Source organism: Colobus angolensis, unplaced genomic scaffold (genome assembly GCF_000951035.1).
Source record: "Colobus angolensis palliatus isolate OR3802 unplaced genomic scaffold, Cang.pa_1.0 Scaffold27, whole genome shotgun sequence".
NCBI classification, from domain to species: domain Eukaryota; kingdom Metazoa; phylum Chordata; class Mammalia; order Primates; family Cercopithecidae; genus Colobus; species Colobus angolensis.
Genome location: NW_012115932.1, coordinates 1,040,338 through 1,053,172, shown reverse-complemented (window position 1 = coordinate 1,053,172; position 12,835 = coordinate 1,040,338). Strand labels below are relative to the sequence as shown.

At 46.0% G+C, this 12,835-nt stretch overlaps 1 protein-coding gene across 3 annotated transcripts in view; it reads right to left on the bottom strand.

Annotated features, from left to right (window-relative positions):
- Positions 1-12,835, bottom strand: part of CYFIP2 (cytoplasmic FMR1 interacting protein 2) — a 131,938-nt gene that overhangs the window by 73,003 nt on the left and 46,100 nt on the right. For 2 of the 3 annotated variants that reach the window (XM_011947678.1, XM_011947679.1), the window contains 7 exons: positions 12,506-12,625; positions 11,883-12,008; positions 7,035-7,201; positions 6,161-6,308; positions 2,900-3,053; positions 1,345-1,501; positions 712-808 (listed from right to left, as the gene is read on the bottom strand). In XM_011947678.1, the coding sequence (XP_011803068.1) occupies positions 712-808; positions 1,345-1,501; positions 2,900-3,053; positions 6,161-6,308; positions 7,035-7,201; positions 11,883-12,008; positions 12,506-12,625 (969 nt within the window). Of the gene's footprint in view, positions 1-711; positions 809-1,344; positions 1,502-2,899; positions 3,054-3,947; positions 4,023-6,160; positions 6,309-7,034; positions 7,202-11,882; positions 12,009-12,505; positions 12,626-12,835 lie in introns of all 3 variants that reach the window. The other variant, XM_011947677.1, reaches the window with a different exon arrangement.

Sequence of the window (12,835 nt, the reverse complement as noted above, 5' to 3'; positions counted from 1 at the left end):
TTTACGTGATTAACCTTTGATCCTTTCTCACCAGACCCTTGGCTCCATAAGGTTAATGATTCAAAAAGCTTTCAGATCTTTCATCTCATACCCTATGTGGTATGCAGAACACAAAACCCCAGCGCTGTGTTTAGCGCTTTCCTCAGACCTAGGTCACTGAGGCCGCTGCCCTGCACTTTGAGCTTCAAGGGTCATCAGCAGACCTCCCTCCAGGCAAAGAATCCATAGGGTCAAGGTGGGCGTGTGCACTCAGGCCCCATTCTCCCCTTCTAGAACCAGCTCTGAGAAGCCTTCTACAGGCCGCTCAAGGCTCTTCTAGGGCCACGTGCTCTCTTCTCTGGCCTCCCCTCTGAGGATGGACTGCACTACGGGTGTGTGTGACCATAGGTTTTAGGTCTGGCTGAGGGTCACTGTTTTTGAGCAGAGTTGACAGGCAGAGCTTGGGTATTTACACACACGCACACGAAGCCCTTCATGGTGCAGCACAGAGTTTGTGGGTGGGAAGAGAAAGGCAGCAGGTCCTGAGCTGAGTGTCTCAGTTTGTACTTCTGCCCTCAAACGTTACACAGGCCTTCTGATGGCCATGATTACAGAGATTCCTCTCCTAGAACAAGTCACTGATACTCCTACTTCATGCTAATAGCAAAAGACTTGAAAAGTCTGGAATTTGGAACAAGATTAAAGGAGCAAAAAGAGAAGCACGTCACTTGCCTCAGCTTCGATCTCATCGTACAGAAACTGCTTTTTAAACTTGGTCAGAGCATAGTAGGCGCTGTCGTTGTACAGATCCAAAGGGTAGAGGACATACCTGAAGAGGGAAAAACACAGCCAGCCGCTTACTAATGACTTCCCTTAAGGAAGACAGTTTTATACTTGCTTGGGAAATAGAAACAAGTTCAGAGTTAGGAAAAGACCATCTTTCAGCCCTCTCTGATGTTCCCAGAGCCTCCATCGCTTAGGAGCAACTTATTTTACAGTCAGCCCAAAGAAGTAAGTAGTCCAAGATGCAAATAAAACCAGGACTTGTAAACATGTATCTGGGACTAAAAGACATCAGGTGGCAGTTAAGAATATGAGCTTCCTGCTCCTGAGATTACTCTTTTCTGAGCATAGCTGTTATGAGGCTGACAAAGCATAGGAAAGGCAGCTGGCCTGGGAAACTTCAGAATTTATCTGCAAGGCTGAATTAAATGATTCTGTCTGGCTGAGCTTTCCCCGTGGTGGGGCACATGGCCTCATTTCTTGTCAACTCAGTGCTTTCTTCTGGAAAGAACGGAGCTCCCTGGTAAACTGCCCTCCACTTGCACCCCAGGAGCCACCTGCTGGCCCGATCCTGCCTCTTACTCCATCATGGAAGGTTCTTTGGTTTCCAGGATATGGTCTGTTAGAATCCAGGGCATGGACATCTCAATGGGGAACTGGATTCGTCGGCCCATGGTTAACTCCAGGAAGAATTCTCGGAACCAGAGCTGGGAGAGGTCGCAACACTGCTGCAGAGCTTCTGAAAGCATAAGAGAATGAGTCTTGGGTTACTCTTAGCACTAAAAGACCTTAGTTCTCATTGTTTTTATTAATTTTCATTGTTATTGTCACTGTGTTAGGTATGTAGCAGGTACTAATATTGATTAGTAGATCCTGCTGTCTTTTACTTAAAGACAAGCCTAATATCTACTTGGAAAATAGCATTTGTTAAGCTTGAGCGGCAGTGGTTGTGGGCTGGCGGGGGAGAAGAGGAGGCAGTGATGTTTTAGAGCTTTAGATGCCCCTATAGTTCCCATCACCCTTCTACAAAGTCATCCTGAAAACCTGCAACCTAACCTTGAAAAGTACGCTCATGGCTGGGCGCAGCGGCTCATGCCTATAATACCAGCACTTTGGGAGGCTGAGGCAGGCAGATCACTTGAGGTCAGGAGTTTGAGCCCAGCCTGGCCAACATGGCGAAATCCCGTCTCTACTGAAAATACAAAAAAAAAAAAAAAAAAAAAAATTAGCCTGGCATAGTGGTGCACGCCTGTAATCCCAGCTACTCAGGAGGCTGAAGCAGAATTGTCTGAACCTGGGTGGCAGAGGTTGCAGTGAGCTGAGATCACACCACTGCACTCCAGCCTGAACCTGGGAAGCAGAGGTTGCGGTGAGCTGAGATAGTGCCACTGCACTCCAACCTGAGCAACAGAGCAAGACTCCGTCTCAAAAAACAAAACAAAACGAAATGAAAGTGTGTTCATTACACAAATACAGTGTCAGTGTCAAGACAGACCCCCACGTGCCCACTTTCAATTGGATTGTGACTCCTTGACTTCTTGTGTGTGTTACATTCTTAGATCCCATACAGTTTAGAGGCCTTGAAGGCCCTTCTCGGGCTACTCTCTAATGGAGAAGAATATACTGCTTGTTACAGTCATCACTCTCTTCAATCCCAGCAGACATACGAAGACTCGCGTCCCTGAGATACTACTCTTCCTCTGCCCTAGACATACATCTTACTAAAAGGAGAGGAAGTGTGAAGAACATAGGACTGGGATGCAGCTCGAGAGCCTCCCCTGCTGGCAGCAACAAGTACTACTTAGCACTCGGCTGCGGCTGAGTAGCAAGTCCAGCATCCATGTGTCTGTATGTGCATATTCTTGTTTTTGATCCCTCTCTACTAAGGACTTTATGACAAATTAGCCACAAGTATCTCCCGGACAAATTTAGCTAGGTCAGAATAGCTGAGTTGAACCTGGCCTTTCCTAGCTCCAAAAGCCCACTGGAAAGTGTGTGTGTTTTTTCCTTGCCAGTGATATGTGCCCCTTAGGGTCAACGATCACGTCCCTTTGCCATGCCTGGCTTGGTGGTCTTAGTGGCTCTGAGACCTTCATCCCCTCCCTCCATGCCTTAGCAGGGATGGGATGCAGCTCACCACTGATGTTCAGCAGATGTGTGAAGAAGAAGGACTGTTTGTGAAAGTCCTCTATGGCGAGGACAATGGGTCCGTCGAGGCTGCTCCTCAGGGTCTTCTTGGAGCCGCTTTTGTCTGCAATGAGCGATTCAAGCATGGTCCGCACCATGTACAGCTTGAAAAAGAAGGCAAGATGAGAAGGTCAGAAGCTGGCCCTCTACCCCAGGGGAAAAGGTTGCTTCGTGTTGTATTTATGTATTTATTCTTTTCTGCAGATGTCTGCTCTTAAAAAGCATTGTCCTAAGGAAGCACCAGTTTAGGGTTTGAGAAGTAAATGTGGAACTGTGAAAACCTTCATGGCCAACCCGGGCCCCGTGGCATCCCTGGGCCGGTGGACCTGGCCACAGCAGGTGGCTCCCTGCTCTGCTTGGCCAAGGGTGTGTACATCAGAGGAGAACCTCATTACATGTCACCTTGGAGTCACTCCCAGAGGGCCACAGATGCCATGGGCGGAGCACTGGACTGGGAGTCAAAAGACCGGGGTTCAAGGCCAGGCACTGCTGCTGATTTGCTGTGTGACCTTAGGCAACAAAGCCCCCACTCTGGGCCTCAGTTGTCTCATGTAACATGAGGGGATTGGACCAGATGCCTTCTCACACCAGTCTCTTTCAGAACTAACATTCTGAGGAACTGAGAAATGGGATAAGATCAGAACGAACCCCCTCCCACACCTGTTTCTGACCCTCAGCGTTTTGACCCCGAGGCTGAGCAATGGCGCCCCCTTGGTGGCATCAGCTGCACTGCACAGCCTGCTGAAGTCCGGGGTGGAAGGCGGGTTAACATTGGTACTTACACAGGAGGCTACTAGACAATTAACTCCCGCTTACAGGGTGCCTTAAGTGCAAAGGATGCAAGTGCGGTGGGGTGGTTCTCTTTGCTAATCTAGATCTCTCCACATCATTTGTCTGTGAATCTTAGGGCTGGAAGGGGCCTTGAGGAGCCAGGCTAGTCCATTCCTGCTGCCTCCTCGAGAAGGGTACCCAAACCACCCAGCCAGGCGGTGTGATACCAGGGATCGGCAGCCTCTTCGGCCCTGTGTGCCACCAGTGGGGTGAAACAAAGCCCTCGGGGACCACTGGCAGGCCTAAGACACAGATAGGAGAGAAGGAAGAGGGAAAGGGAGGGCAGGAGAGACAGGGAAGAGGGAGAGAGAGAAAGAGAGAGAGAGAGAGAGAGAAAAGCAAGAGGTATTGTATACGGTGGGAAAGCCGCCGCGACTGCCGGGGGCTGCCTCTGAGACACTCCAACCTCCCAGCAACCGCGTTCGTCTTCGCTGCCTCTGGAGCTTCCCTGGGATCTTCCCCACCACACACCTCGCACTGATGCGGGCAGGGCAGCCACAGAAACGTGACCCACCATCTCTGCCACAGGGCTTCCTTTGTGGGAAAGCAGCCATGGTGGCCGTCAGTGCCTCAGACAGTCCCCTATCTGCAGGCCTGTTTGGGGGGGCCCGTCTCATCATCCCTAAGAGCCGAGAAGCACTCTTCTCATGACGGCCTCTCAAGTCCTCAAAGGAAGAATCCAAGTCTAATCTGTTGTGGATGCTGTCTGATTGACAGCCAACTCTAACTATCTGAAAACTGGTTTCACCTATAAGAGGGTGAACTCTTTTCCCATGTACTTTTACTTAACAGAGCATTTAATTCACCAAACCAGTCTCTATCCCAACTATGCAAGATGCCCACGTCTACTGTGTCCTGTAGACCGTACCAGAGCCCTGGGTGGGTGTCAGGAGACCTGGGTTCTTGTCCCACCTCCACCTGGGACTCACCTTGTGACTTGGACAAGTCACTTCCCCTCTCTAGACCTCAGTTTCCCCATCTGCAAGATAGGGGGAGGGCCTAGGTTTCTCTAAGAGCTCTCCCAGCTCTGGTGGTCTAGGAGTCTATTCAACATGTCTGTGCCACCCTAGCATGACCTGGTGGAGGCTGGGGGTGAGGGGGGATTTACTGCTGGTGACCCACCCCTCTCACTTATCTACACAAATCCTCCCTTCCTCACCTCTCCTTTTCTCTCTGCCTGTTAAGCCCCCTCCTCCTCCTTTCCAGTGTCTTTTGTGCCTTGTCTGTCTCCTGCTCACTCATGTCTTAAAACTTACAGAAACACCTGAAAGCCCTGCTCAGTGTCCCCCGGACCTCAATCCTTGATACTACACAGAACTGTTTGCAGACGCTTCCTTCGGGCATTCTACAACCAGCCAGTGAGACTGATGCAAACTGGCAGAGGGTTGTCAAGCCGAGGGGAATTAAGACGACCCTGCCGAGAACCCACCTCTCCCCTGCCCCAGGCCCCAGCACAGACACAGACACACACACAGGGAGAAGGGTCAGGGGGTGGGCCTCGGACGGTCCATCTCGGGTGACTGAGAGCAGAGAGAGGCTTAAAGGTCATGGGAAGTCAGGCCTCTGAGACCCTTAAACCTGCAATGAGAACCATCTGCTTTTTCCAGTACATCAAAAATACTACCAGGAACTACCTAGCCTTAAGTAGGTAGCAGGGACTTAACGGAGATGCTCAGATTATTGACTTTTTTTCTGTAATGTTATGACTGCTCTGGATAAGCCACAGGCGACCTCTTGCGCAGAAGCTCTGGCTGGCAACTCTTGAGTGTTTCCAAATACTAGACTTCCTCTAAGGGGACAAGGGCTTTCAACACTTGCACTTTTGGAAGGATGTGGAACTAAGGGATATTTTGTTAGTAACACAATCTCATCCAAAGTTTTCATTTTGCAGAGAAGATAATCAGAGCTCAGAGAGCTCAAGGTGCTTGCCCAAGATCACACAGCAAGTCAGAGGCAGAACTTTTAGGGGAAAGGGCCAGGGCTTATTAAAGAAGGACAGGATAGATGTGTATAGATTCCACTTTAACCTCCTCCTGCACTTTGGAATCTATACTTCATAGGACTAGAAGACAGCCAGGCAAGGTGGATGTGGTATTATCCCCATTAGCCAGTTTAAACAACTGAGGCACAGAGAGATGTGTAACGCGCCCGAGGTCACACAGGTATCTAGGACTAGAATCCAGGTCTCCTGAATCTTAAGCCAGTGGTCCTCCTTCCTATATCAAAACAAGATGGCAGAATAAGACCAGAGCAGCCGTTCAACCCTGCCCCTCCTGACCAATGGCTCCCAGTCCCACTGCCCATGGCCAGCCATGATGATCTACCATAGCCCGGCTGGCCTCTGAGTCAATGCAACTGGCCTGTGCCTGGAGCCGCTTACCTGTGTGCTGGACGGCCCCACGGCACGCCGGGGCACCTTGATGTCAAATCCACCTTTGGGGTCCTTCTCCCCTCTCAAGCATGGGTCATTAGGGGGCTCTCGCCCTCCCTCCCAGTCACAGATGGTCTTTCGAATTGCCTGTAGGACACTGGGGAAGGAAGAACTAAGACTCAGACCAGGTTTCACCATGGGAAAAAGACACTACAAGCTTGTGTGTCTAGGGCCCATGGTGTCCCAGGACCACCCACATTTGAATTCTTGGGGTGTTTGTAAAGCATGCTCATTTCTGCCCCCATTCCAAAACTCTGGTTTAACAGATTTAAGGTACGGTCCAGGAATCTGTGCTTAAACAAGTGTCCTACATGGTTCTGATGTCCAAGGGATGTCTGAGAACTCAGCTCTGAGCCCATCAAGTGAGACAGAACTTGTGTGAGGCAAGATGTCTATTTTTCCTTTCTGGTTATCGGGGAGTCTCATTGGTCTTATGAAATCTGTGTGTGCTTAGTTTTCATAATAGCTTAGATGTACTGCATACCTACTCCATGCTACATGTGCTTAGGTCTATCTGTGGACCATCTCATTTCATCATCCCAACAGGCAGCAGGTGGCATTCTAATCCCCATTTTACAAATGAGGAAAACTGAGGTTTGGAGAAGGTCAGTAACTTTACCAAGTTCACACAGCTAGATAGCAGTGGATATGGACTTCCAGAGATGAAGGCTTAATTCATCCCAAATGCCCAATCTCCTAAAGAACCCTCTAGAGCTTGCTGGAAGAACCCGTGTGTGTTCAGTGGCTGAGCCAGGACGTCCTCTCTGAAGGGCATCTGGCATACTTATGTCTGATACGCTCCTGAAGGTATCTGAAAACCCACCTGATGAGGACGTTCTTCTTCTTCCGTACCGCCTGCCGCAGGGGCTCACGCAGCGTCACCTGGGCGAAGTCCTGCAATGCTGCGTAGATGGTGTTCCTGATGGCCTGGTTGAAGACACTCTCCATCCTGCCCATGAGCACCTGCAGGCCTTTGATCATGGCGATCACCTGGGCAGGAACAGGCCAAGGGTCAGGTTCACCATGTCCAGCACACCAGCTCTCTACTACCCATCATCACCTCGCCAGGGGAGGCGGGGAATGATATCCAGAGGCATAAGGCCAGTGCTACTCAAAGTGCCAGTGCGTGGCTAGGTAGGAGGACGTGTGCCAGAATGTACATACATCAGCACTTAGCTTCATTCATTGAGAAAGTCTTGCTACAAAACACAAATGTCAGGTCAACTAACAGCATTCTTCGCAATGCAACTGATTTTCATCCTGGCATGAGCTCCTGATTTTGTTGCTCGCTGCTGACAAATGGCAGCTGGCCCGTGGGCCACCATTTGAGCAGTTTGAGAAGTGCCCTGGCTTTTGAAGGCCCCTCCATAGACCAAGCACCCACAGACAACATCAAATAGAACTTTTTTAACATAAAATTTTCTAAAGAATTTTTACAACCTTTGTTTTTAAAACCATTTGGCCAGTTACTGCTTGAGTTTATAAGACCAAAATTTCTCCTGCAGAAGTCATGGGGGAGACTGCCTCTACTCCTCTATTTCCCTTCTCCTTACCCTAACTCATTTATCTGTTTGGAGAGATTGGGATTCAGGCGTGTGTGATGAGAGGAGCCTGGCTTGGACCTTGGCTTGCTCTTTTGGGACCTGCCTGCCTGCAAGTACGTGGCCTCCCTTCTAGGTTTCTGGCCACTTCTTGCAGTGACCATCCCCTGCCCGCCCCGAGGAAGGGAAGCGTGTATCTATGCAGCTGCTTTACCTATTACCCAGTGGCAAGTTTAATGAGATGTAGGAGGCACAGGAAGACTGGTGTGGCGTTGGGTGAAAACCACATTATCTAGCTCAGCTTTACCAGCAGTAAGTCTGAGCCTTTGACTCCACTGGCCTCTAACATTAATTTCTCAATTGATTCAGAATTCAGAGGCAAAGACATGTGGCAGATCGTCCACCTCACAACTGCCACACAGATCACACCCATAATGGCATGTTCCACCTTCTACACCAGACTGGAAACACACAGGACAGGGCCCAGCTATGCTGTGCACGCCCAACTGCCAGCATCTGGGCTCATGGTGGGCAGACACATTTTTTGCTGAAAAGGAACAAATAAATGAATGAATGAGCTTAGATCCTAAGCTTGTTTTTTTTTTTTTTCTCTCTAAAACTTAAAGGAAGAAAAAGAACATTTTTAGATAGAACTGGTATGAAAACAACTCAGGAGGCGATGGTTTTCAGTGGCACCAACAGTACAACAATTTTGTTGGTGATAACTTTTGGTGTAGAGAAATAATGGGAGAGAAGCATTAGAGGACTGTTGGATCATAACAGAATCTGGGCTCCTGGCTACAGATGTAACTAGGAGACATCAGGACAAAGGAAGGAGTAGATAATGAAGATGTCTCAGACTAACCCCAAACACAGAGGAGTGGGCAGGCCTGTTGGATCTAAGGGAAAAATCTTTGCAACTCTAGACAAGGCAAAGATTTCTTAGCTGAAACCCCCAAATCACAAACCACCAAATAACTGATAAATTGGACTTCATCAAAATGTAAAACAGCTGCTCTTCAAAAGGCACCCTTACAAAAATGAAAAGGCAAAGTCACCGATGAGAAAAACTATTTGCAACATATATTTGACTAAAGACTTGTAATCTAAAATATGGAACAAATTCTCACAATTCAGTAATAGGAAGACAGAAACCCGATTTTTAAAAAATGGACAAAAGATCTCAATACTTCACAGAGGAAGACATATGAATGGGATCCAAGACAGGACAGAGGTAAAGGGAATTCTCAAGATAATACATAATGAGGAGACTCTTCGATCAGTGGCTGGGCTGGTCTAGAGACAAACCCATGCAGATTGGAAAGAAGAGGGCTTGTGGAAGAATGGCTCCAAGAAGAAAAGAATAATACCAAAACTCATCAAATGATGACAGTGATGGACTATTTTATAAGGAGTTCTACATTTTGTTGGTATGTCTGGGGTTGCCTCTTTGATAGACTCATAGAAGACAAAACAAAAAATGAAGTATTACTAATTCTATGAAGAACAAAAAGTTGTGCAAGAAAATAAAGGTATTCACATTAGATCATGTGGCTCAGTGATGGACAACAGTTACTTGGTTATAATAATAATAAAAAGGTAACTATTGATTTTTTACCAAAAACTGTAAAATTACCAAGATGGGAAGATGGGGGAAGGAAACCAGGTGTGTTGCAGGGATGGGAGGTAGGAAGGAGAGAGCTATATCCTCATTTCCCAAAGTATAGAATCAATACAAAATGTCATAAATTGAAAAACCAAGAAATAGTCTCGTTAGAACTAGGGAGACAAATACTACAAGGAATCACTTAACAAGTTGAATGGTGTTTCCTATTTGGGGACTCAGATTGGAAAGGCATGGTGCAGGCAGGTTACTACTCTCACTTTGTTTTATTTTTAAAGGCCACACTGAACTACTTTTCTTTTTAATTTTTTTAAACATGTTTTATTAATGAGATAAAAATGATAAAATCTCTCAATGTATAGCAAAGTAATGACTAGAAGGAAATCGAGTGACATGTTCTTGGTGGTTGTGCTTGGATGACGATATGAGGTTGAGGGAAGGTGAAGGTAGAAGTGGGGTTGGGGTAGCATCTTCTAAATCACTTACAGTGCATATGCATCCCTTTTATTAAGGAAATAAGTGCAAAAATAGTTTTATAAAGTTGCATTTACCCTCTGACTGTCTCACTTTAAATAGGCTTCAGGATGACTTTGTCCTCTAGAGATGACTGCAAAACTTTCTTCCAGGTTGCCCGTTAGTAATGGAAGTGCCAAGGGGTCTGGGGCCACTCAGGACAATGTCAAGTGTGATTATGATTTTTCTCCTTTCTGAAATTATGCCACCGAGCCTCAGTCCTTTAAAGTGAACTTGGAGAGACGACGACTCTAAGCCGTTACATTTGTATGACCCTGTAAGTTTTCAGAGCTCATCTACATTCATTATCGTACTTGACAATTATTGTTTGATTCTCCATAATAACCCTGGGATGCAGCAGGGGAGAAATGATTAGCTCCATTTTACAGATAAGGAATCTGAGGCTCTGAGAGCTGAAGTGACCGGAGGGCCCAGGGCTGGGATCCAGGTCTCTGATTTCTAGATTCATCTCCTGTAGGTTTCAAATGGTCCTCAAAGAAATAGCTGTCACTCACAACCTAGTATAAAGGAGTTTTCCTCCCAAATAGAAACATCATTTTGTAATCAAACAAAACACAATACAAAAAGGTATAAATCAGACAGTCCTGTTTCCAGAAATTACTACTGTTCATGGTTTGGTATACATCATAAATATTTATGTCCTTCAGTTTTCCACAAATATATAAAAGTATATTATATTTTGGTATAAGTGGAATCATTTTATATGCTGTTCTGTTTTTGGTCTAAATGTCTATATTTGGAGTTTCATTTTTTATATGTTGACAATATGTACTTAGATATATTACATATTTCTTTACATATTTAAAAATATCCACATTTATGTGTATATGCATATTTATTTCTAGATATATTTTTGCTTCTTCCCTGTATGCATGAAAACTACAGATATGCTGTTCTTTAACTGTTTCTTTTTTAACTTAACAATATGCTGAGCATAGCCTTCCACGTAGGTATATCTTTTTTACTTTTTATTTACTTATTTTTTTTGAGACAGAGTCTCACTCTGTCGCCAAGGCTGGAGTGCAGTGGCACAATCTTGGCTCACTACAGCTTCCACCTCCTGGGTTCAAGCGATTCTCCTGCCTCAGCCTCCCGAGTAGCTGGGATTACAGGTGTGTAGCACTATGCCCGGCTAAATTGTTTTTGTATTTTTAGTAGAGATGGGGTTTTACCATGTTGGTCATGCTGGTCTTGAACTCCTGACCTCAATTGATCGATCCATCTCAGTCTCCCAAAGTGCTGGGATTACAGGCGTGAGCCATGGTATATCTTTTTTAGAGACTGCACAGTATGCAATGATATACCTGAGTCTTAACTTATTTACCTGGTTCCATATTGAAGAACATTTAAGTTGTTTCATATATTTTGGTATTATAAACAACATTGTGATAAATATCCATGTACATAGATCTCTGCACAGTTGGCTTATTTCCTTGGGATATATTCCCAGAAGAAGAACTTGGCCAAAGGGTATGCACATTAAAAACGAGAGTACATATAATTAGATTGCTTTCATAGAAAGCCTATAAAATGTAGACTGACCACTAAAGACATGAGAATGTCTATTTCCTGCACTTTCACCTACAACAGGCATCACCCAGCTGTCAAATCTCTGCTATCCTGATGGTAAACACTGTATCCCATCTTATTCCAATCTGTAGCTCTTGGACCACTGATCACTTTGGGCATTTTTCATACCTTTTTTAGCCATTTGCGTTTGTTTCTTCTGTTGGTTCTTTGTGCCCATTTTTCCCGTGGAATGGATGTTTTTCTTTGGATTTTTAAGAACAGAATGAGTTTCTAATCAATTCTGAGTAACAGAATAACTTCTGACAAATTAATTTAGATGGGAGGACAGGGAAGAGCATGCAAATTGGGGCAACCGATGTTGTTTTCTTGCTCAGAACTACTCAGGAACCACCATGAGCTACAGCCTCGGGGACAGAGGGATATGCAAGGAGTCTGTACCTACCTCAACGAAGGCAAATTTTTCCTCACTGGTGTAATTGTAGCGCGTGGCTCTCTCATATTCTTCTGCGGTGCCAGGACAGTCCTTGTTGCAGAACTTGTCTGTGGGATGAACCAGCTTCCAAGAGTACTGGGGAGAGTGGGAACAAACCAAATGTCCATCAACTGATGAACAGACAAACAGAATGTGGAGGATCCATGCAATGGAATATTACTCAGCTGAAAAAAAGGAATAAAGTACTAATTCATGCTGCAACATGAAAAACCTTGAAAGTATGCAAAATAAAAGAAGGCTGACACAAAAGGCCATGTATCATATGATTTTATTTATGTGAAACAACCAGAATAGGGAAACCTATAGAGGTAGAAAGCAGATTGCTCAGGGCTAGGGAGATGGGAGGGGAGACAACACTTTCTGAAGTGATGAAAATGTTCTAAATTTGACTGTGGCTATACAACTCTGTGGATATACTAAAAACCGATGAACTTACACTTTAAATGGGTAAATGATATGGCATGTGAATTGTAACTCCATAAATCTGTTAAAAAGAGAGCGCTAGGGGGAGATGGAGGCAGATTCCAAAGAAAGAGAGGTCAGTGTGAGGCCCTCTACCCAGAGACACCTACCACCTCCATGACATGGGCGCTCCACTTGGATAGAAGCTGCAGACCCCGCAGGGCTAAGTCGAAGAGCTCGCGATACTCCTCGTCTGACTTCTGGCTGTCCAGCCCTGAGCCCGTCACCACCTGGGGAGCATGAAGTGTCATACTCACGGTCTATGTGCCTGACACTTTTATATGTTATCTCATTGATTCCCCTAAGAACACTGCAGGGAAGTGCTATTATTACATCCCCTTGACAGATAAACTGAGGCTCAGACAAGTGTCTTGCTGAAGGCCACATGGTTTATAAATCACTGAAGGTTTGGGTTCAGGTGGTGATGCCAGAGCCCCACT